A 23,215-nucleotide genomic window follows, 5' to 3' on the forward strand; every position below is an offset into this window, starting at 1 on the left:
ACAAGATCTTTATCAAGCATTCGTAAAACTACAATACCCACCTGGGGAAGTGAGGAAACAGATTGACAGAGCAAGACGGGTACCCAGAAATCACCTACTACAGGACAGGCCCAACAAGGACAATAACAGAACACCACTGGCCATCACATACAGCCCCCAGCTAAAACCTCTCCAGCGCATTATCCACGACCTACAACCTATCCTGGAAAATGATCCCTCACTCTCACAGACCTTGGGAGGCAGGCCAGTCCTTGCTTACAGACAACCCCCCAACCTGAAGCAAATACTCACCAGCAACTACACACCACATCACAGAAACACCAACCCAGGAACCTATCCCTGTAGCAAACCTCGTTGCCTACTCTGTCCCCATATCTACTCTGGCAACAGCATCAGAGGACCCAACCACATCAGCCACACCATCAGGGGCTCATTCACCTGCACATCCACTAATGTCATATATGCCATCATGTGCCAGCAATGCCCCTCTGCCATGTACATTGGCCAAACCGGACAGTCCCTCCGCAAAAGAATAAATGGACACAAATCGGACATCAGGAATGGTAACATACACAAGCCAGTAAGTGAACACTTCAATCTTCCTGGTCATTCTATCACAGATTTAAAAGTCACTGTCATTGAACAAAAAAACTTCAGAAACAGACTTCAAAGAGAAACAGCAGAACTAAAATTCATTTGCAAATTCAACACCATTAATCTGGGCTTGAATAGGGACTGGGAGTGGCTGGCTCACTACAGAAGCAGCTTTTCCTCTCCTGGAATTGACACCTCCTCATCTATTATTGGGAGTGGACTACATCCACCCTGACTGAATTGGCCTTGTCAACACTGGTTCGCCACTTGTGAAGTAACTCCCTGCTCTCCATGTGTCTGTATATAATGCCTGCATCTGTAACTTTCACTCTATGCATCCGAAGAAGTGAGGTTTTTACTCACGAAAGCTTATGCCCAAATAAATCTGTTAGTCTTTAAGGTGCCACCAGACTCTTTGTTGTTTCCCATATATCTAATTATCTTGATTTTTATACCACATTCATCTCCTTGGGACTGTCACTATGAGGTACCTGGTATTTTGCTGAGCAGAAGAATTCAGTGCCCCGCATTGTCAGGCTAAAATTACCCACTATGCCCTATGTTCAAATACACTTTTTTCATTCCACTAAGGCAGGGGTAGGCAACCTATGTCATGTGTGCCGAAGGCAGCACATGAGCTGATTTTCAGTGGCACTCACACCACCTAGGTCCTGGCCACCGGTCTGGGGGGCTCAGCATTTTAATTTAATTTTAAATAAAGCTTCTTAAGCATTTTAAAAACCTTATTTACTTTACATACAATAGTTTAGTTATATAGTATAGACTTATAGAAAGAGACCTTCTAAAAACGTTAAAATGTATTACTGGCACACGAAACCTTAAATTAGAGTGAATAAATGAAGACTCGGCACACCACTTCTGAAAGGTTGCCGATCCCTGCACTAAGGTGGTTATAAAGCCGCTGACTGGCCCATTTACAGGTGCTTACCCTCTCTGAGATCTCTGTGGACAAATGGCGGTGGAGAGAAAAGTAGCAAGATGAGGGTGCCAAAGGAAAGAAGGAGATAGAGGGGGAGTGATGAGGGCATGGAGGTGAGGAAAACAAACAGAAAGAGTAGAGGCAGAGACTCAAGAGAAAGGAGTCAGAAAAAGTCCTCCCCTATTTTCCCCATCAGAAATAGTGCCCACTTGTCAGAAATAGATGGGAAATGAAGCACTAAGACTTCTTCAAGCAAGATAAATAGAAATGGGGACTTTTTTGGGGCAAATAGTAAGTTTGCTGAAAAATACATCTTTGAGGGCTCTGAAACTTGCAAATTTGGATCAATTCACCGAATACTTTCATCTGGATTTTTTTTTTTTTTTGAAATGTCAAAACAAAACATTTTGACACTTCGGAAATGAACCATTTCAAACATATCGTTTCAAATCAACCTTTTATTTAGAAAATTTCATTCCAGACAGACATTTAAACATTCCCCTAGAGCCAAGCAATTTTTTTTTGTTTTTTTGTTTTATTTCAGTGAGGAAAACTGAAAAAAAAAATCAGTTTTGGTTCAAAACAAACCTACTTTTTTATTTTTCAGATCAGCCACTGAACCAAAGAAATCAATTATTCACTCAGCTCTAAGTATGAGCAGGCCAAGTCATTACAGACAAGACTGACAGCAACACTTAGAGTTAAGACTGCCTGACACTTTCCATTATGAGACCTCATTTTCACTTGCTTATAACTACCAAACTTCAACCATTCAGGCTGAAATTTTCCATGCTGGGTTTCTGTCACAGGCTGAAATTTTAAGAAAGTTTCAGCAGAAAGAATTCTGTTATTTGCAAGAATTAAATTAGGGAAAATAAATTGGTTTTGCTCATGTTAAAAAAAAAAAAAAAAAAAAGTCTTACTAACATTTTTCTTGATAAGCTCTAGCACCTTCATCTATTGAAATAGAGATTGAAACTTGGCCCTGTTGGGGGGGGGGAGGGGATGAGCAGGGGAGGGTGTCACCAAGGAGTTAGACAATTGCATTTTGCTGTTCCAGTGAAAATCCATCCAGACTTGGCCAAGTTGTTAGCTTCTGAAAACCATTATTTGCACAAGCTCAGTAGAGGCTTGTTAACAAAATTCTTGGCAATATAATTATCCAAACATTCTGTCTGCATTGAGTGTGTTCCATCCTGGGGCCCTAGGGGCCAAGCAGGACTTTGTCTGCAATTGCTCCTCCTTGCAACCTGGGGATGCTGTAACACTGAGCACTTTGCAGACAAGTAAACTGAAGAACAGTTAGTGTAAGTGACTTTTTCAATGTCAGAGAACACATCAATGGTAGAGATGTGCATACAACATAAGTCTTGAGAAACTATCCTTTGCCTAAAGAAGGAAAGGAACACTTCAGGGAGTCGCAGGTGTATGTGTGCATTTCAAACAGGATGACATTAAGAAAATGAAATTTCAGCTGAATGCCATGAAAAGCCTCCTAGGACCAGTATAGGCCTCATTGCTGGGGATATTTAAATCTAAACAAAGCACTAGTAAGTATGCTATCATGCAATGAGCAATCCTGTACTGCCAGAAGTACTCACTATTTGATCTTCAGTAATAGTTTTATTTTTTAATCTGCAATGCCTGGGATATTATTAAGCCAAGCAAGCACCTTCTCATAGCTGACATCTAAAAGGAACTCAAAATAGATTTGTTGCAACATCCTCTTTGTTCTGCATCTGAAACTATTGCAATATTCTTTTTAATCATCTTACCTCCAAGTTATACAGATATTTGAAGTGGTTTTCCTGACTGGCAGCTTTTCTCACAGCCTGAGCCAATTCCACAGCTCCTCTACCGCCAGCTGACCAGTGATTGCAGGGCACTGCATCAAATGCTCCAGACTGTTTTGCAATCTCACAGACTAAATCAACTTCAGCATGGGAGTCAGTTCTGCCAACCAAACAGTTCAATGTCATTATTTTGTTTATTTACTCTTGTACAGCCTTATTTGTTAAGCAATGCTCTGTAGTTACAATTGTGAAACAAGTTAGTTATGGAAATCATACAATTATTAAATGTTTGTAAAACCCCCAAATGTTTTAAGTACATTGAAGTAGGAATATTTCATTTAAATAAGTATTACAAATCACATACAATACCATTCTATATTTATGTGATTTGAAAACCTCTAAAAGAGGCAGCTAGAGGGGTTTTTAAAATGTTTATATGCCTCAGGATGTATAAAAAGTTTGATGAATTTACTTTTTTTTTTAAATCCTTTCTACAAGTCAAATATAAACTATTCTCTGATTTCTTTAAAAGCTTCTCTCTTCATGCCATGTAACAAATGTAAATAGGAAGCGCCCTAAATGAAATGCTGAAAATTACATTACAGTTTTCTGAATTTTAAAATATTTTCAGGACTGAACAAGCATATTTAATTACGTCACAACACCAGTAGAATCTTTGTAACTCTTTTAAGTGGTATATGAAGTTAATACTGATTCCACTTCCTGGATTTTCACCCAGCTGTGAGTGGTAATATATTTAATATACTATATAAGGTGCGGAAGTAAGTGATTATACCTAGTGCAAAGACAATGAGCTTGATCTTTGGGGTCTACTAGCATGAGTAAAGGATGGATTGACTTACTTGAAGACATTTAGAGCAACTACAACAGGAACTCCAAAGAGTTGAGCAATCTGAATTTGCTTCTGTAGATTACAACAGCCATCAGCTACCAGCTGGAGATTCTACATCATTAAACAAACAAAAAAACAAAACAGAAATGGCAAGATGTGTCGCATCTTTTCTAGCCAAAGAAATTTCCAGAAATTACAACAAACATGGTTAGTTATAATTATTTTTATATTTATGGGTAACCTTTATAACAGGCTTCAGACAAAATACTTATGTATCCTATTCATTCTGACTTCAGTAGCAGCAGCCGCATTTACATAACTGAGCAGGGTCCAGATCTTTTACATTTGAGCATGCTGCCAGATTGCTCCCTTCTGGGACACAAGCAAGACAGAGCTGCTGCCAACTGGCTGCCAATCAATCAATAAACAAGATGCCAGAAAACATCTGTGGGCTGGTTGACATTGGCAGTGGTGTGGACTGCTGCCAGTTCCCCCCTACTCTAATTCGTGGCTCCATCTAAAGGAGTTACACAGTAATACAATTCATTAAGACATTTGCTGCAGAAGCTTTCCATCACAGGACTGGCGCTATCTCATCTGGTTCCTCCTAGGATCCTTTTTCACCAGATATCCAGGCCCAGGGAGGACAAATGGAAGGAGGAGATGGACTAGCCTTCTCATTCCCCTGCCAAGCTCAAATGCAGGGAGAGTTCACTCAAATCAAAATCCTTTGTGTGATGCCACTTACCTTGTGAGATTGCACTAATGTGGGCATTCTATTAAATGCCCAAATACCAAAAGCTTCCCAGAGAGGATGGTTGACAGGGATGCTAGCTGACATGAGGCCCCATTCAACTCCCACTGAAGTGAATGGAAAATCCCACTGACTTCAGTGGGAGGCGGTTTAGGCCCATAGAAATGTAGATCATAAGCCTCTCAAACTTGGGACATTTAAAATACAAGACAAGCCCACTCAGACAGCTTTCTCTTTCCCACACATGTGAACATACAAGCATACAGTCCAGGTGATTTAGTACTGTTGAGTTTCTCAGGTTGTTCCATCCTGTTCCCTACTTAGAGGTTTTAGGCTTTGCCAACCAAGGCTGTATACTGATTTTCCATGGAAAAGTACATTGGAATATAATTTGCCCATCATGTAATGTAAGGACAGATATAAAAATATTTTACCTTCATTAATCCCTCCATTCCTGAATCCACTGTTTAGAACTACTATATGAGAACTAAGTATTATAATAATTATTTGTATGAGCCAAACATGGTAATGGTTTATAGAAGTGAAGTGGTTGGAAGATTTCTATATCAGAAATACATACGAAACCTAATAACCAGGTTGCAAAACAGTAATTAAAAAAAAAGTATACAGCAGCTAAAGCACAAGTAATAGGCTATACATAGGCTTTATCCACAAAGATGAAACAGAGCCCACACATTTATTCTTTAAACATGTATAGCCTATGTTTGAGTTGTGCCATCTTGCAGTCTAATCCCAGGCATGAAGAGCAGGATTAATATTAAGCCTTAGAGTCAGCACATTATCCTAACACATGAGACTGGACATGACACTATTTTGAATGTGTTAAAGAGCCTCTTCCTGTTTCATTTCCTAGGGCCATTTGTTTATGATTTTTTTGTATAAGGTGAGGCTTGGAAATAGTGGCTCCCTGTCCTTAGCATGAACAGATATATATAGACAGTTCAATTCTTGGTACACTCAGTTTATGTTTATAGTTATATAAATGCCACACTATTACTTTCTGTAGATTTTCATATATACTTTAATTTTACTTACAAATGTCAAGGGAAGGAGGAATAGAAAAAGGGAAAGAAATGCCAATATTTTCAGCCCCTAAATTGTAAATGGCCTTAGGCATGGATATTAATCTCTCCGTAGGTAAATAAAATACTTGTGAAAAAAGATAACTGAACACACACAATGAATAATCAGGTTCCTTCACATGGTAATGACACAAGTAGATCCCTTAATGGGCATCTTGGTTAGTCCATGAATCCAGACAATATACCAAGAATAACTTTCCAAGTTTCAGGAGATGAAAATTGAAGAAGTTTGCACAATATTTTACTATAGTTAACATATTTGTCTGATAATCTGAATTCAAGTGTCATTGTTTTGATGTAAATAGAAAAACTCAATTTTTAACCTGAAAAAACTTTTGATCAAGGAAAAAAGGAGGTTACACTTCACGGTGGCTCTCTCTCGTAAGAGTACTGAAGTGAAATAGAGTTCCTTTGTAGGCGCTCAGCTCTCCAATTCTATCCTGGTGGGTGCTCTAGAAATATCTGAGAGTTACTCAATTGAAGTAACTTCCAAGGTCAAAAGATATCTAACACTAGGAAAGGGCTTCTTAAGTCTGAATGCTACCACTGCTATCTTACTATGATATTGCACCCAATCCATACAACCGAGTAAACAGAGATTTTCTTCCCTTTGTAGGTATTTTTCATATTTATTTTTAAATTGTATCATAAAACCTCAATCAAGAAGTGCTTGTTGCATCTACTGCCTGCATCTAAACTCGCCACTCTCCTCTTGCTTTATTGTTTGCAAAGTAACTGGCAACTGTGTTGTTTTAGACCTTTTCAAATCAGAACTTTATAAAAAGGACAGGATTAAGTTTTCCAGTAATTGCTCTTACCTCTTCTGTATATTCTTTCTTAAGAGGGGCACCAGCAGTTACCTGAAATCATAAGCAAGTAAAATTAACAATCATCTAACAATATTAGTCAACTACCTGCCTGGTCAGGAGTATAACCTTTTAAAAACTTTTGTACTCCAAAACATCACGCGCATTGACAATACTAAATAAGACAACTACCTTCCTTTCCAGCAACAGAAGTTCAGTACAACCACAGACCATAGCCTTAGAGAAAGTTACAGCTGTACAAAGCGAATGGCAAAATTTATCACTTCCCCCCGACCCAAAAATAAGAATTTATGTCTTCTCAGTTTATTACAGCAGTGACTCGGTGTCAGGGCTTTCTTAAAAAAAAAAAAAAAAAAACAACCCACCACAGTTATGATCAGAAAATTACTATGAAAAAATGGCAACTGGTTAAGAAATCGGTTCTCTGTGTGGATTTTAAATCCTATCTGCTGATTTTGGTGACAAAATGAATTTTTACAACTTTACACAATGTTTGTATTCTAAGGCTAATATAGCTATTGAGACAGATATAGCAATTTCCTGCAATATCCTTGGGAGACCTTCTTGAATTAAGTATCTTTGGGAGCCATCATATTGAATGGTTTATGTATTATTGTGGGCTGGGATTGTATGTAACCTTTTGACAGGGGAGATGTGACAGATGTGAGACCTGGGGATTCAAAGGACTATGCTGAACAACGTTCCAGACAAGAATGGACTTTTGGATCAAAATGTGAGAAGTCGTTTTCCTGGGGAATAACTAGGAGGAGGTGAATGCAAATTCCTCACCTCTCATTATGCAAAAATCCAGCCTTTTGAAGCTCCGCCCTGAGAAGTGAGCCACTGTCTACTGATCAATATTACATGCAGTCAAGATCAAAGGGCCAAGCTGTATAAAGGAAAGACTGATCTATTCCTGGGGGGTTCTGGCTCTGAAACTGAGACAGTTATGAACTTGTAATCAAGGGGAAAACCCAGTTGTGAGATTCAAAGGATTGACACCTTCCAGAGCCTGAGGCTGGAGTTGGGAGAACCTCTGGTAAACTTTTTAACATGTGTGTAGATTCTTTTATTGTTTTGAATATGTTTTCTCTGGAATGTTTTCACCTTAAGAATAAATGAGCTTGCTTATGTCATTAGTAACATATAACTTGGTCAATTATGCTGTTCACAGCCTTTAAAGAGAAAGCGAACCACAGATGTGGCTTGTTTAGGTAGTCTGGCTTGTTGGGAATATCACAGTGTAGGCAGGGAACTGTGAAGCCTGGAAAAACCCTGGTCAGGAGGGAGAGAGACATGGGTCTCTGCCCAAGAGATATGACACTTGAGAAGCCAGGTGCCTAGAATGGGTACCCCTGAGGGACCATGGAGCGGGAATACAGATGTAATTGCACTGAACTGTGACAGCTACCGGAGAGTGAGCTGGCTTTGCTCCTGGCTTGGGCATCTACAGAACTTTAACTAGGTTCTGACTGTAGAATCCTATTTAAAAAAAAAAATAATCAAACAATGAGATGCTCACCCTGACTGCAGTCACTTTACACTGGGCAAAAGTGCTGGAGTAGCATAAAAAGGCCCCCCTGCATCTGCTGAAGGAGGATTCTCCCATTGCTGGAACTGTGGAAGACTGCCATATGCTGCCTTCCAAGGAGCCCTGGAAAGTTCTGGTGTGAGGAGCATGCCGAGGGCCGGGGTGCAGTGCTGCAGCCCAGGGATGTTGCTATTACTTATACAGCTCTCAGGGGCTGTCTAAATTACATCAGGGGCTGCTATCCAATCATAAAAGAAAGAAAATATATACTGTTTCCAGGAATTGGAAACACTGCCTTTCCTCCAGCCACAAGATTAGTGTACAGATTTAGGTATAAAGTTACTAAATAGTTGATCGCAGGTGACACAGATGTTGTCATCTTTCATATATATAAAGCACACAAAGGCGGCAGAAATCTGTATTTAACTAGCTGAGAGGATAGCATCCCAGCACAGAGGGCATAAGCAACTGACAGCAGGAATGGACACAGCACTCTTGTGGCTGATGGAATCGTGCCTTGTGGGCAGCTGCAAATTAGAGCAACACTAAGGCTGCTCTACATGATTCCTTGGGACCAGACTGGCAGCACAAATATCAAGTCGTCACAAAGGTTTGGTTTATACAGTCACTTTTATAGCTAACGTTCCAGACCTATGATTTGGCCCATTCTGTCCTTGTACAGTATATTGTGTGGGGCAATCTACAACGTACATTTGTGAAAGACAAGGGTTAGATAAAATCAATACATAGTTAGAAAGGGCAGGTTTAAATTCCCCTTTTGCTAGACTGAATAAAAATTTTCACCTCCATGTACTATCATGAAATTTATGGAGGAACAACATGTCAAAAGATAAAAGAGCTGTATGTGTTGGGTGAGAATGACAGACAGGTAACACTATGACAACAATATTTTGGGTATTTAATCTTAGAAAACTTGGCACCAAAAGGTATGAATAAGGGAAAATCTCAGCACTTATTCTCTCTGAGATGATTAGATACAAGGAAGGCTCTGTGCATTCCACAATTCTGTGGTTGTAGAAACAGCTCTGGAATTTGCCCCCAATATGAGGCTCCACAGAAAGTTGTTTCCCTGGCAGTATCAGATCCTTTCAGAATGCTGGGCAGAGAAGCTGACGCATGTTGCTAGGCTTTCAGTGTCTTTGCCTGGTTAGTAGAGCGCCAGTCACTCATAGGAGTACTCCTGATTCTGCCTGATTGAGTGAGGAGTGCCTCTGTGACTAGCAATCTACAAGACCCGGCTTGGGCCCATGCAGAGGGAGTGATATAGTGGGGAAAGGGGAACACCATACATTCATTTGTATCAGGTGGCTTGGAAAAGAAAAGGAGTCAAACCTATGGGGGAGAGAGGGAGGAAGTTCCCTCCACCTCAGTGGCAAAAGCCACAGGCCTTCCAGTCACAAGACAAGAGTCTCAAAACTCCCTGATTCCACTAAGCACACTGCAATCTGAATTCCTCTCTCCCCATCAGCTGCCAAGCACTCTGGCTCATAACAACCCTGCACTCATAGTGACCATGCACTTAGGTATTAACACCACTGAGATTTACAAATCACTATTTTAACAGGCATGGGAGAGAATGTATATAAATAATTTTTCAAAGGATTTTTAAAAAATATAAACAAACTTCACTCCCTTTTCTAAGAATGAGTACTTCTTCATAGCTATATAATCCTTACTCATTTGGTTTGAGTCCTATAATCTCCTAGGGAAATTCAGGAATGGACATCAGTGTGATGAGGGAGTTTAGGAAGGAGAATTTCTAAACAACTGTTTACATTAAGAGCTTTTCTAGCCACTTTTAACATTCAGAATTTTATACATATTTCAAATGTTAATGACAATGTTTCAGGTTTATCATTTGTGTTCCAAGAAAGGTGCAGATACTTACATTTGGCCCTCCTCCGTGCATTTTCAAAGCCCTCACTGTAGCAACAAGCACAACCACACTGGGAACTAAGCCAGATGCTCTGCATTTGATGTTAAAGAATTTCTCCATCCCAATGTCAGCACCAAAACCAGCTTCAGTTACTGTTAAGGATAAAGAACTCAGTTAAAGGCAAGGGACGCTTCACTTTATTCTAGTATGCCGCATACTTTTAAAAATGCAACTGCATTCATTTTGCCAGACCTCCAGAGTTCTATTTACATGACTGATTTTGATTATCTTCAACCATTTATTGCTCACAGTAAGTTCTCTTTTTCCTGATAAGTACAATATGTCACCCAAGCGTACTGCATAAAAAAGTTAAGTGAAATCTTTTAGTAGCATCCAGTCCTGTGTTACAACTATTTTAGTGTAGTTATGTACATTAAAATACTTTTAAAAAACCAAACAAACCTTCCCTCTATTATTCCCCCTCACATATTTTTACTAGATACGGGTGGACCTGGATCTGAAACCCCTTGAATTTTGGGAACGTTTAATCCAAGTCTGAAATGTGTGGCTCATCTCTAGCTTTTACAGAGCAGACATGCAATTTCAAAATTGAAAGACAGGGTTATTCACAATCATCTGCTCTCAGACAATGTTTAAACAAATACAATACTAAATACCTATAAAATCATATTGATATTGTGCAATTGAACAATGAGAGTAATTAATCATTGGAACAATTTACCAAGGTTCGTGGTGGATTCTCCATCACTGACAATTCTTAAATCAAGTGGATGTTTCTCTGGATGTTTCTTCTAAAAGATATGCCCTAAGAATTATTTTGGGGAAGTTCTATGGCCTGTGCTATACAGAAGGTCACACTAGATGATCACAATGGTCCCTTCTGGCCTTGGAATCTATGAAACCATTAATCTACGAGTTAAAAATATCCAAGGGAAAATGTCCATATTAGATGAAATAATGATATTGTTGTGACTCTTGAGCCATTTGCACTAGTTTCTTCTCCACTTGCCATATATTCAATTGCTTCAAACCTGGTGGGGTGCCAGGTTCCCTGGGATACCCACATCCACAGCAGTCCATAGAGACAGCCACGCTGCATGGGAGCAAGCTAATAAGTTCTGTTCCATTCCCGCCCGTTCCACTACAAATCAGTAATGATTCTGTTCCTTGAGTGCCCTTCCCCTGAATTTCTCCATCATCCAGCAGACTCCATTCTTTGGGATCGTCTCTTATCCTTAACTCTTAATAGGGATACAACAGAACTTGAAGTCTCCCAGTGAGACATCAAAGCAACATGCATGACTCTCCATGGCTTCCCAGTTAGTTGTGTCCTGTTGCATTAAAAGCTGGATGGGAATCCCCAGAATTCAGCAGAGGGGGACACCTTTATTTGTTCAGCTATGCATCTACGACTCTTCATCCTCTTAAGTTCGCTTTCCCTTCAAATGCTGAAATACCTAAACTCAGCATTTTACAAGTGAATTGAACCATGTACAATGCGAGAAAAGTTAGGTGTGAACAATACAACTATGGATAGGATGGATTCTCTTATTTTAAAGGCCAAAGAGGGAGAAACACAAAGTCAGGTACGTCAGAGCTTGACTTCTGTGTGAGGAAGGAAACGGGATGCAGTAGAAAAGCTGCTGGGATGAAGGCTACCAACTGCAAAGGAAATAAAATGCAGAATAATGAGAAGATTAAGTAATGTGCCAAACTCTTGTACTTTGAATCCTGTTTGTGCTCAAATAATCAGTACAATCACTTTTATATTATTTCCTGCTTTCAAATCAGTGTGCCAATTAAAACATAAACAAATAGAGGCCATGGGGACTTAGAGGACAATAGGGGACTTCAAACTGGTTTTAGTTTAATGATTACAAGTTTAAGGAAACCATTTAACCAGCTATTATGAAAAACTATTAACTTAAAAGAACGCAATTATTGCTTTATTTCAGGGTTATAATTTATATTGTGTGTTTTGTCTCCAAAACAAAAGTGCAATCAGCTGTTACACATGAAATGTTAAGGCTTTTCAGCAAGAAATAAATATACAATAAATAATTCCTTGCTACACCACGGTCGTGACAAGTAATGGACAAAACTATGATTAACAAACAGAAAAATAACGGAAAGTCAATTACAGAGTATGAAGTACAATATCAAATGGTCAGTCAAAATTTGTTTCTGGAAAGGTGACTTACTGCCTGACTTTTTTACAAGTAGAAATTAAAAAATCATAAAAAGCTTATATTTTAAAACTCAGTGAATCTTGCATTAGGATATCCAGTAAAAAAACAGGAAATGGTACTCTTTATGAATGTGCTTCTTTTTGAACTAGTTCCAGTCCTCCAAAGGTGGTGAGATGCAGCACAATAGCATGGTTGTCACTTTTCATTCTCTCAGAGGAAATAGTCTAGGTGGCCACTTTCACAGGGTTCACAAGTTTTGTTTTTCAAATAAAATACTCAGGATGGCAGTTTTAAACTAAAGAAAGCTTAGACAGTTTCTAAAAATCATCACAATAGATTATTGGGGCCACTAGTACAAAATGGCACAGTGCAGCTCCTCAACAACACAGGCTACCATGCACACATTACACCTGTTTGTTCTCTACACTTGGCTTCCCATGGAATACTGAATCAATTTGAAGTCTCAACCCCTATCTTCAAAGCTCCCCATGGCCTGGCCCAGGATATCTGAATGACCATCTAAAGCTCCAGGATGAAGAACGTGGTTGACAATTTAGCTCCTCTGGCAGAGTAAAGCTCCTCTATGTGGGAGACAGAACTTTCTCTGGGGATGGTTCGATGCTGTGGAATGAACTCCTTCGGGAACTAAGGACCATCAAAATCCTCACCACTTTCCACTCCAAGTGCAAGGCACATTTCTTTGACCTTGCCTCGTCTAATATAAACAAGTAGCAACAGGCATATTTATTTAATAAAACAACAAACCAACCTACAAAATAAGACATTCCACTCCCCTGCTTCTCCCTCTGGGAAGATGATGAGAGAAAAACAACACATGACTGAGTGGTAGTCATGTTGCTTAATGCACTACTGAAAGGTGCTCAGATACTATGGTGATGAAAGTGCTATAAGAACCTATATAAAATAGAACAGAACAGAATTATGGTTTTAGTAAAGGAAGCTAAATTAGAGTAATCCCAGATTTTTCATTTTCATTTCTTTCATTTAAAAAAGCCCCTGTTCTTTGTTGTTATTGATTTATTGTAAAACTCCTACAGTTGGATTTATAATAAACATTTGAAAACAGATTTTAGGACAGCGCACATTATAAATGTGTGCAACAGTACTGTCTGAAGCAGCTTTGACCTTTGATTAAATAAAGTTGGTTTGATTAAAAAACATTTAGAATGTCTATTACTCTATTTTTTAATATCTATACCTCTGACCCCGTAAACAATGAAGCATCTACATACATTTTCCATCACATTACTGACTGCTCACATGTGTAAAGCTTACTTTTATTTAATAAATAATTAAAAACAAAAACTAACAAACCAAGACACACTACGGCACATGTTTCTTCCTCTGGGGAGAGGATGAGAGAACAAACACCACATGACAGAGATTAGTCATGTGGCTTAATGAACTACTGGAAGGTAGTCAGATATTACAGTGTATACAGAATACAATATTATATAGAATTTTAGATTCCTTTTTCAAGAGACCAGAACTCAACAGCCGTTGTAAAAGCTACACTTTTTATTTAGACTTGCTATAATAAGGTTAACGTTAAAAGAACATTAGTTGAAATGGTCTATAGCCATCTTAACTGCAGCTCAACTTCTTTGAGACGATATAAGGCTGGATTCTTGTTTGCACTAAGATCTCTTTAAATTGCTCTGTCAGCGTAAATGGACCTCACCCATAACCTGGGTATAAAAGCAATTTACTCCCATATTAAGGCTTCTATACACTTGCAGAAAGGGGCCCTATTGTAAAAAAGAATCAATCTATTACTGGAATGCAAACTTTTTCTGCGAATATTTTGTTGCTTAATTCTACTCTAAATTTTATATTGCGCCACCAGTAGTATTTGAGGCCTGTTATTAGAGAAAAAAAATAAACATATACAATTTAGTAACATAAAGGGCACTGAGATCCTATAGGGATAATATATACCAGGGATTGGCCAAGCCCAAAATAATGAATTATATGGGACCTTAGACAAGTCACTTAATTTCCTTATACCTTGATCAATTCAGCTACCAAAACAATTAAAAAGCAAAACACACTTACTCAGGAAAGAGATGCATTACGTAAACCAAACACCGCAGAGGGTTTGGCCAAGGGGAGGGACAAAATCAGAGAAAGCTCAGAAACATGTGGAGACAGGAAAAAGGATAACAACAAGAAAGAGATATGGTATAAAAGAAACACCAAGGGAAATGATTATTTTCCAACTTTCTACAAAGTAGGTACTTGTCACTGAAGTCTATAATTCCACTTTAGGGTGGGGATCGGTATGAGCAAACCTCTCTAATGGTTCCCTATCACGATTTATGTCATCACCAGAATCCCTCAATGGAATTATTGCCTGGCTGTGCACAGTTGGGGATATTTTATTTCTTGTACAGTATGAAGGATGTCAGAAAAACCAGAACAAACAGTGTTGTGGTTCCTGAACCTGATCAGATTTCATAGTCATGACCACTTTAGAAAAATAGTAAAGTTTCTTCACCTAAAAATACATTTATCATGCTATAACTAAATATGTAAAACAGTTTAATGTTAAGTGGTGCACACTAATTTAGATTTATGGACTGTAGGAGACCTTACAAAAAGAGCAACATTAGTAATCAGCAAGGCTACAGTGAAATTGTGACATGAAAGCTCATTTATTCCACAATAGAATTTCTTGTAAATTGAGGCTGATTTTAGATGAAACTAACTTCCATCATTTGGAAAAAACTAACATCAGCATTTTCTATCAGCAAATCAAAATCAAAACAAAACATTTGTATTGGAAGTACCAAGTCAGAGACATAGACATAAGGCTAAGTTTCAGGATGCAGAATTGTGAGTCTGAATTCCTGAACAATGCAAAAGGAAATGGAAACTATGAACTGAGAGCTGCCTTTTACTCCTCTGATGTAAACAGATCTGTTCTGGTGCAGCTGTCTGCTGGTAAACTCAGGAAAAGAAGAGTTCAAAGTCACAGGAGCACACGAACTTTGAACGTGGAGCTCAAGGCATGTTAGCTGTAATATACTGATAGATTCTTGTTTAAGTCAAAAGTACCAAGGTGCACAGACGCCAAAATAAACTAGGTTGGATCAATGATTTATCTAACAGGATACCACATTTTTGTTAGTGCAGCGAGGGATGAATAAACCAGATGTTTGTCCATTTTGACTCTTGCAATTTATCTGACCTGACCCTCCACCCTTATGACTGATTTTGGAATTTAATAAGCTCAAACTTATTCAAAATTTTAAAAGAATGGGGCTTCTCTATTTCTTCCCTTTACTTCAGATTCCAGTCAACTCAGCCAGTACCTCTTCTCTGAAAACCTCTGACACACATACTCCTATTTTCATTCTCCATACGTGTCTAATGTACTACGTTGCAACAAAAGTTTGTGGAGCTAGAAAAGGACATATGGCAGATGTTGCAGCTACCAGCAAGTTAAGGGACATACATTGGGGGATACTCTAATGAACATGAGAAACATTTTTCATTCTGTAAGGATGTAGGTAGTTGAATTTGCTTTAAAAGATTTAAGCTCCAGTTTCACTGCATGGCTGAGAGAGGCAGAGGTGCACACCAAACTGAGTATTTTATAGTATTTTCCCACTCAGTTTGACTGAACATGTGGTCATTCAGCTCAGCCTCCAAACCATGAGGATGGCTCATCCTTAACTGCAATATCATCAATTGAAAGCTGCCCTATGCTATGGCAGGATGGTCCCTACAGAGCTGAAAGCAGGGATTTCCATAGCGTTGACTGCTAATCCAGACTGCTGGTATTACTGCACTAGCAGCACTACCTTGGAATTTCACTTTCCTATGTCAGTTATTCATGGTTTTGTCTTGCAAAATGTTTTTGACCGAAGTTAAATTTCATTCTGGAAAACTAGATTATATGAAAATGAAATTATTTTACAATATTCTATCTTCAGGGACTGTTTTTTTTGTTCTGTATTTGTACAGCACCTAGCACAATGGGGTCCTGGTCCATGACATGCCACGGTAATACAGAACAACAACAACAAGCTACCAAAAACTGAATTTCTGATTCCAAATAGTTCACCTCCAAAGGTAAATCTACAGCATGATATTATAGCATCACATTGATATAGGAACTCTGTCTTTAAAAAGTTGCCCTTGAATAGGGAAATGACATAAAAGTCCGAAGAAACTATGAAATCTAGAAAGATGTCTTTAACCCAAACAGCAGAGGTGTTACTTATAGGGCTGGTCAAAAATTTTCTATCAATGCAATTTTTTTGATGGAAATGTGGGTTTTTGAACAATTTTTTTTTGCACAAAATGTTTTTTAAAGGAACATTTTGATTTTTTTTGTTTTTGTTTTTTTACATAAACCAAAAAATGTTGATTCAGATATCCTGGCAGTGTCTCAGGCAGCTGCAGTTTCCTCATATCCCCTTCCTCATCTGTGGGCTGGGCTCCCTAGCCAGATTACATCTCCCATAATGCCCCATGGCATAGGTGCTAAATTTTTCTTTTCCCTGATGGTGCTCCCCCCTGCTCTGCCCCAATTTCCCCCCTTGCTCTGCCTTTTCCTGTCCCGCCCCAAACCCCCACCGTTGCTCCACCTCTTCCTGCCTCCACTCTGCTCCCTCCCCGATACCCCTGCTGCTCTCTGCCCTCCCCCAGCTGCCAAACAGCTGTTTGGCAGCGTCTCCATCTGAGCACCCACTATTTCTTTCCATGGGTGCTCCAGCCCCAGAGCACTCACGGAGCTGGCGCCTATGCCCTATGGCCAGAAATACCAATGGTGCGACTGCTTCTCCTCTCTGTGAGATGAGACCGTGGTGCATCATGGGAGATGTAGTCTCAACAGGGAGCCAGGACATAGAATGGGAGCGTAATGCACCTACACTACAATTAACACAAGGCACCACAGCAGCATTTCTGAATCAAAGTATTTACATTTTCAGCTGAAATATTTTGTTTTCTGATTTCTACCAAAAAGCAGAACTTTTCCATTGAAAATTTCACCAAAAACAAAGTTTAAAAAAGTTTTTGTTGAAATTTTCAGATGGTGGTGGAAGAGTGTCAGTTCATTTTCCAACCACCCCTAGCTAGTTGGTTTAAGTGTCTATATCTCTTTCTATCCAATGCTTTCCTATGCTATACATATATTTAATAAATTAATTGTCACAATGACTCTGGTGTAAGTAGGTTAGTATTATTATCCCCATTTTACAGATGGAGAAACTGAGACAAAGAAAACTTGACTTATTTATTCAGGCCAGGTAGCAGGATACAGAACTCTGATCTACTGATTTCCATACCACTAAAGACTATGCTTCCTCTTCATTTGATTTACGAGCGACTTTCCAGAAAGACACATTTAATCAATATATAAGTTTAATCTAATTCCTTTGTTTTGTAAAGTCTGAGGATGTACAAGTAGAAATATTCATGCGTAATATGAATTCTGTGTTAAGTACTCCTCATTTGAAAGGATTTCATATTGCTGTATAGATACTGGATTTGAAATTAGTAAAATAAAAAGGACATTACAGATGCTTTGACCATGTTTGTGCAAAAAGCTTCCTTTCTACACCTTGACAGCTCTGATATTTTCTCCTCTTGAAAATATGTGGAGTCACTGTTGTTGCTCCCACTTTCAGAGGTTGTGCACAGTACCAGCCTAGTATGTGCTCAAGTCCCCGTTGGACCAGGCACGAGATCTCAGACATAGGTCTCTGATGCTCGTGCTGTCCTCTACCAATGAGATGGTCCCATTTATATCACTTTAAAATTTATTACTAGAGCTTACGCAACAGAAATATTAAAGAGTCGTCGTCATCATCTTGAAATCTAGTCAACTACAAAAAGAACTAGTTTAATGTACCACACATGCCACTGAACGAACCTCTTTTCCAAGTTTTGTGGTTTTACAATCTCACTTTCTTATTTTCTCTGCCCTGGTGTGGTGTAACAGACCCACAAAAACAACGAGGGGAATCTTGCTAATCAGGGCAAACAGAAAAAGTGACTATTTATGAAGTGTTGTTGAATTAATTCATTAATTGAAAAATAGAAAAAAGTTCTCTCTCTTACAGTTTCAGTTGTAATCGTCTCAGGTGTTATTTGTAGCAATAGCAGATAGAAGAATTCAGACAGAAGTGTGATTTTTTTCAAGTCAACTGTGTCCTTTTAATACCTTTGCTATCAGAAAAACACCACTTACATTTTCCTCTAATCTTTCTTTTGCTATGACAGATGACCCTATCTTTAAAAAGAGTGTACTTAATGATGTTACCAAGGTAACTACATATTTTCATTTAGCAAAGAATTATTGTACTGTTTAAAAAACTAAAACCTTTTTACGTGGAGTTGCATGGGACAACAATTAACACAACAGCAGCATCAGTAGATCTCACTGACCAATTTTTGAGGCAAGGTCATTGGCCAGTGCTGTTCATAGCCTTTAAAAGAATTCTGCTGGGATACAGTCTGTAATTTTAGAACTCTCTCTTTTTCCCTTTTAACTATTGCGGTAATGTATTGGATGCTTTAAGCTGAAAAGGGTTTTCTTACAACTAAATTGTGTTTAATTCTGGACACCTCGATACCAGAAATATGTAGATATTTACTTCCATTTGTAAAACCACACCTCTCTAAAGCTCTGGGCACAAGTACAAATTCATGCGACTAAACTCCTTTTCCCGTCAACCTTCACAACTGACCCCTCCAACTGCCTAAGAAAAAAACCTAGGAAAAGAGATAGGCTTTGCAACATGCTTTGAAAAGTCAATCAATATTGGTTCTGAAAAATCAAGGGGGGAGCAGGAAGAGAGGTAGAACCGCTTCACTGAAAACCTGTCCTCTCCAAATTCAGCCTGTGGGCTGTTAGCTTGAGCACCTCGTCCAGCCATTGCTTTTGCAGTTTTGTCCATCTCATGAAAATGTTGGGGTGACTGAGGAATGCATTCTGGGTGGAAGCAGAATAAAACTTTAACATGCATCACTGAATACAATGTATTTTTAATAGCAGTGGAAATACAAGGAAGTGGTAGTGAAGGGAAACGTAGAGTGTGCTGAGTAAGCATATTTTTTGCAACAGCAAGTGGTATCCTTGGAGACTGCCACAAATCATAGAGCAAGAACACAGTATTAAATCAATTAACATCAAGAGTTAGGCAGGGTGTATGTGTGTGTGTGTGGGTGGGGGGGGGGTTCAAATGGGCATAATTATCAGAAGGGGAAGGCAGACAGAATATCTTACCACTTCCCCTCAATCTGCTTTGGTCATAAAACAAGAAGTGTTTGCACACAGACAGTGGAACTTGGTGCCCACAGAGAATATAACAGATGTCATTGCAGAGAACAGTGTTGAATCAGAATGATCAATGTTTCTATCTTTTGGTCCAATCATTCAGGGCATGCCAAGTACTGAGTCATCAATCACTCCTAGGTAAGGCTACATCATAATGTATGTACCATTCTGGATCTGGTTGCTGTTCAGGCTACAATCTCTCTCCCTGCGATGCGATTTACAGACCCCAAACAAAGGCTAAGGGTGTGAAGGAGCAGTACTAGCCCAAGAGGGTCCCCACACCTCAGCAGCTGCAGAGCATGCTCCAAATGGAGGATCTGCTTAAAAGGGGACTCTGACAGTGAATAAGACCCAACTGGGAAGCCAAGGGCCTGATCCTTTTCCGTCCCCTGCTCCCTGCCAAGGGAGAATAACCGGAAACTGAGAAGTGGGCTGGGGAATACCCATCTGACTGCTGAGACTCAGTGGGAACCCTCTGCTGGGGGTGGGGAGAGTGCAGCAACCACATACCAAACTGAAGAGAGAGCGGGGAGGTAGAAAATGGTCTAGAGGAGGCTGGTCTGATGTATCAGGAAGAGGCAACTCTGAGACACTGCTCGCTTCCCCCTTGATCCCTGAGCAGTGATCCAGTGGAGAGGAAGGGCTGGGGTCCCTGTACCTTCCCCCTCGCCCCTACCATCAGGGAGAACTCTGGGAGCACCAGGGAATGACAGACTCCAGCTTGGCTGCAGGGCCCACAGACTGCCTGGAAAAGTGACCCTAGGACTTTGGGGACTATTGAGCCACAGCCTGATCACTGGTCTCCGAGGGAAGCCTGCTTCAATCCCTCACATTCTTCACTAAGACAAAAACGTGGGAAGGGATAGTTCCCTCAACCCCACTCTTCCCCATAATGCAGGTTAGTGCCAATTCATTATGGGCAGGGACAGTGCTCTTCACCATGATTTAAACATAACTTCTTTACTGTACATGTCTGGTGAAACTATTAAAATGGAAAGTAGCTTCTAGTTATTTTCATTCATATTTAATTTTAGCTGGAGGGTATCTTCTCTTTGTGAACTGATTACAGAGAAGTTACCAGGAATGGTATTTTTGACAAAGTTGCTGAGCCATGTTTTGTGAATTTGTGAAAAGGGACATCTCCCAGTTATTATCTGCAGGAGGAACAGTATTTCACTGTATTAGCTACATGGCTCAGTGGGGAAAAAATGTTGAAATGTATGACACAGTCTATAAATTACTCTTCGAGATTATGCAGGGAGCCTAGAAAGAGAGCGGTTTGCTGGTGAGAGTCTACAAAGAGGATAATAAATGTTTCAAACTCATGGAGAAGTTAATATCAACAAATAACATGCCTTTCCATAAACTGTTCAAGAAGAAAAAGTACCAGTTCATGGCAGTAATAGTTAAAGAAAAAAAGAAATCTTCTCATGAGGCAGGAATATGTAACATAAGTCAAAGAACAATAATTGGTAACTTACACCCGTGACACTGCAAAAATCAGAGCGGGGTACCTAGAGGCACGAAAAACGCAGAGGAGCCTTGATCGGCTGATTCTAGAAACTTCCAAGACTGCCCATGAACTTTGCTAGTGGGAATCCCACCTACGTCTTTTATGTCTGTGTCTGGCTAGCGGGGTTAGTCCTCTGATTAGAAGCTGTCTGGTAAATTTTTCAAATCCTAGCATTCAGGATACAGACACAAACTACTGGGTCTACAGCCTGCATCATAAAATTACTGAAATGACACTAACATACTTTTATTTTTTTACTTGGTATTCTCGGGAAAGGAAGAAGGATTCAGCTGCTGAAAATCACTGTGAGAAAGTAATTCCACTTGCAGAGCTGCACTTATCATAGAACAGAATCACAATTGATGGGTAAAATGAAACCACTTGGGTCATGCAGTCCCCAATTCCTAAAGAGAGCAGGATTGTAACATTTCCCACTAAGATTTTTAGCTAACTCAGCTAGATTACAAGCCAATTTATCTCACTCTCCTCCTGGTTAAGCCATTTGTCTAATAACTAATGTTAATTTCTCCATTTTCCATTTAAGACCATCACACTTCATTTAGCCAACTCAGCAAGAGAAGTCCCTTTGCAACCTTCTATTAATAATCACTCAAATATCTGTACAGTATTCACATCCTCCCTTATTCACCTTTGCCTAAAGTTACAGTTATATTATATACATTTCTTTCACACACTCTTCATTTATATCCTTTATCATTTTAGGTGCCCTTCTCTGAACTTCAACTTTTTGTTGAAGCATCCTTCCACTAATGTTGTAACGAAGGGACCCAAATTGCATGCTGGATTCCAAATTGGCTGCAGTAAAAACTGAACCTGCAACCTCTGATTTATGAAACTATTTACTCAGCCCTCTGAGAGCTCTTCTTGTGATATGGGGATTGATGCAGGATCCTCATGCATGAAAAGCATCTGCACTGTTCCTGAGCTACATTCCCACTCTGAACTTATAACCAGAGCTTAAATTGAAGGCACGTTAGAAGCATGAACTCATCATGCATTTGCAGGGGAACAAAGGGCATGTCTACACTGCCCCACAGTTTGGCCTATGGGAGTGTGAATAGCAGCTGCACTGTAACTCCCCCATGTTGATGCAGCAGTCATGAAGTAAGGTTCCTATTTCGCATTAATATAGACCTGTTTGAAGAGGACTGCATTAATTTAAACTATAGGAACCTTTTAGTTAAGGGACACGCAGAATTGTGACATGAAAGCTCATTTATTCCACAATAGAATTTCTTGTAAATTGAGGCTGATTTTAGATGAAACTAACTTCCCTTCCATCAGCATTTTCTATCAGCAAATCAAAATCAAAACAAAACATTTGTATTGGAAGTACCAAGTCAGAGACACAGACATGAGGCTAAGTTTCAGGACGTTTGTCAACTTCAATCAAGTTATCAGCATAGCAAATCAAGTATTAAATAGGGCTAAAAAGTAAGACATACAATCCAATGAAGGAAGACAGATAAGTTCGCCCAAAGTTTAAAAGTTGTAGCACGCATGTGCTCTTAATGTGTATGAATCTAATCCATCTTTTCTATCACCAAGTTAAGTAAATACAAAAGTTATAAAAAAAAATAAAATGGAAAAAAAAAAAAACAAGAATGAAAAATAAGGCCATTAGAGTAACAATCCCACCATAATTCACTATTTTAACCATACTTTCAATAGATGTCTTTTCCACTCCTGTAGGGTGGGCAACTCAGTTCAATACAATTTTATATAATGAAAGAACAGTCCTTAGTTAGTCACTTTCAAATGTAAACACCCAACCTTCAAAACCATACACCAATTTGTTCAATTCTGCTATTCTCCAGGACTGGTTTAGCCATACTATGTGTACTGCAGAGGTTCCATGGTCTCTTCC

General features: G+C 39.2%; 1 protein-coding gene across 3 annotated transcripts in view; it reads right to left on the bottom strand.

Moving 5' to 3' along the window:
• Positions 1 to 23,215, bottom strand: part of MTHFD1L (methylenetetrahydrofolate dehydrogenase (NADP+ dependent) 1 like) — a 248,969-nt gene that overhangs the window by 88,001 nt on the left and 137,753 nt on the right. For all 3 annotated transcript variants that reach the window (XM_034765426.1, XM_034765425.1, XM_034765427.1), the window contains exons 21-24: positions 10,305 to 10,444; positions 6,856 to 6,897; positions 4,191 to 4,291; positions 3,310 to 3,487 (exon numbers count right to left, since the gene is read on the bottom strand). In XM_034765426.1, coding sequence (XP_034621317.1) covers positions 3,310 to 3,487; positions 4,191 to 4,291; positions 6,856 to 6,897; positions 10,305 to 10,444 — 461 coding nt within the window. The remainder of the gene's footprint in view (positions 1 to 3,309; positions 3,488 to 4,190; positions 4,292 to 6,855; positions 6,898 to 10,304; positions 10,445 to 23,215) is intronic.

The sequence above is a fragment of the Trachemys scripta genome, chromosome 3, assembly GCF_013100865.1.
Source record: "Trachemys scripta elegans isolate TJP31775 chromosome 3, CAS_Tse_1.0, whole genome shotgun sequence".
Taxonomy (NCBI): domain Eukaryota; kingdom Metazoa; phylum Chordata; order Testudines; family Emydidae; genus Trachemys; species Trachemys scripta.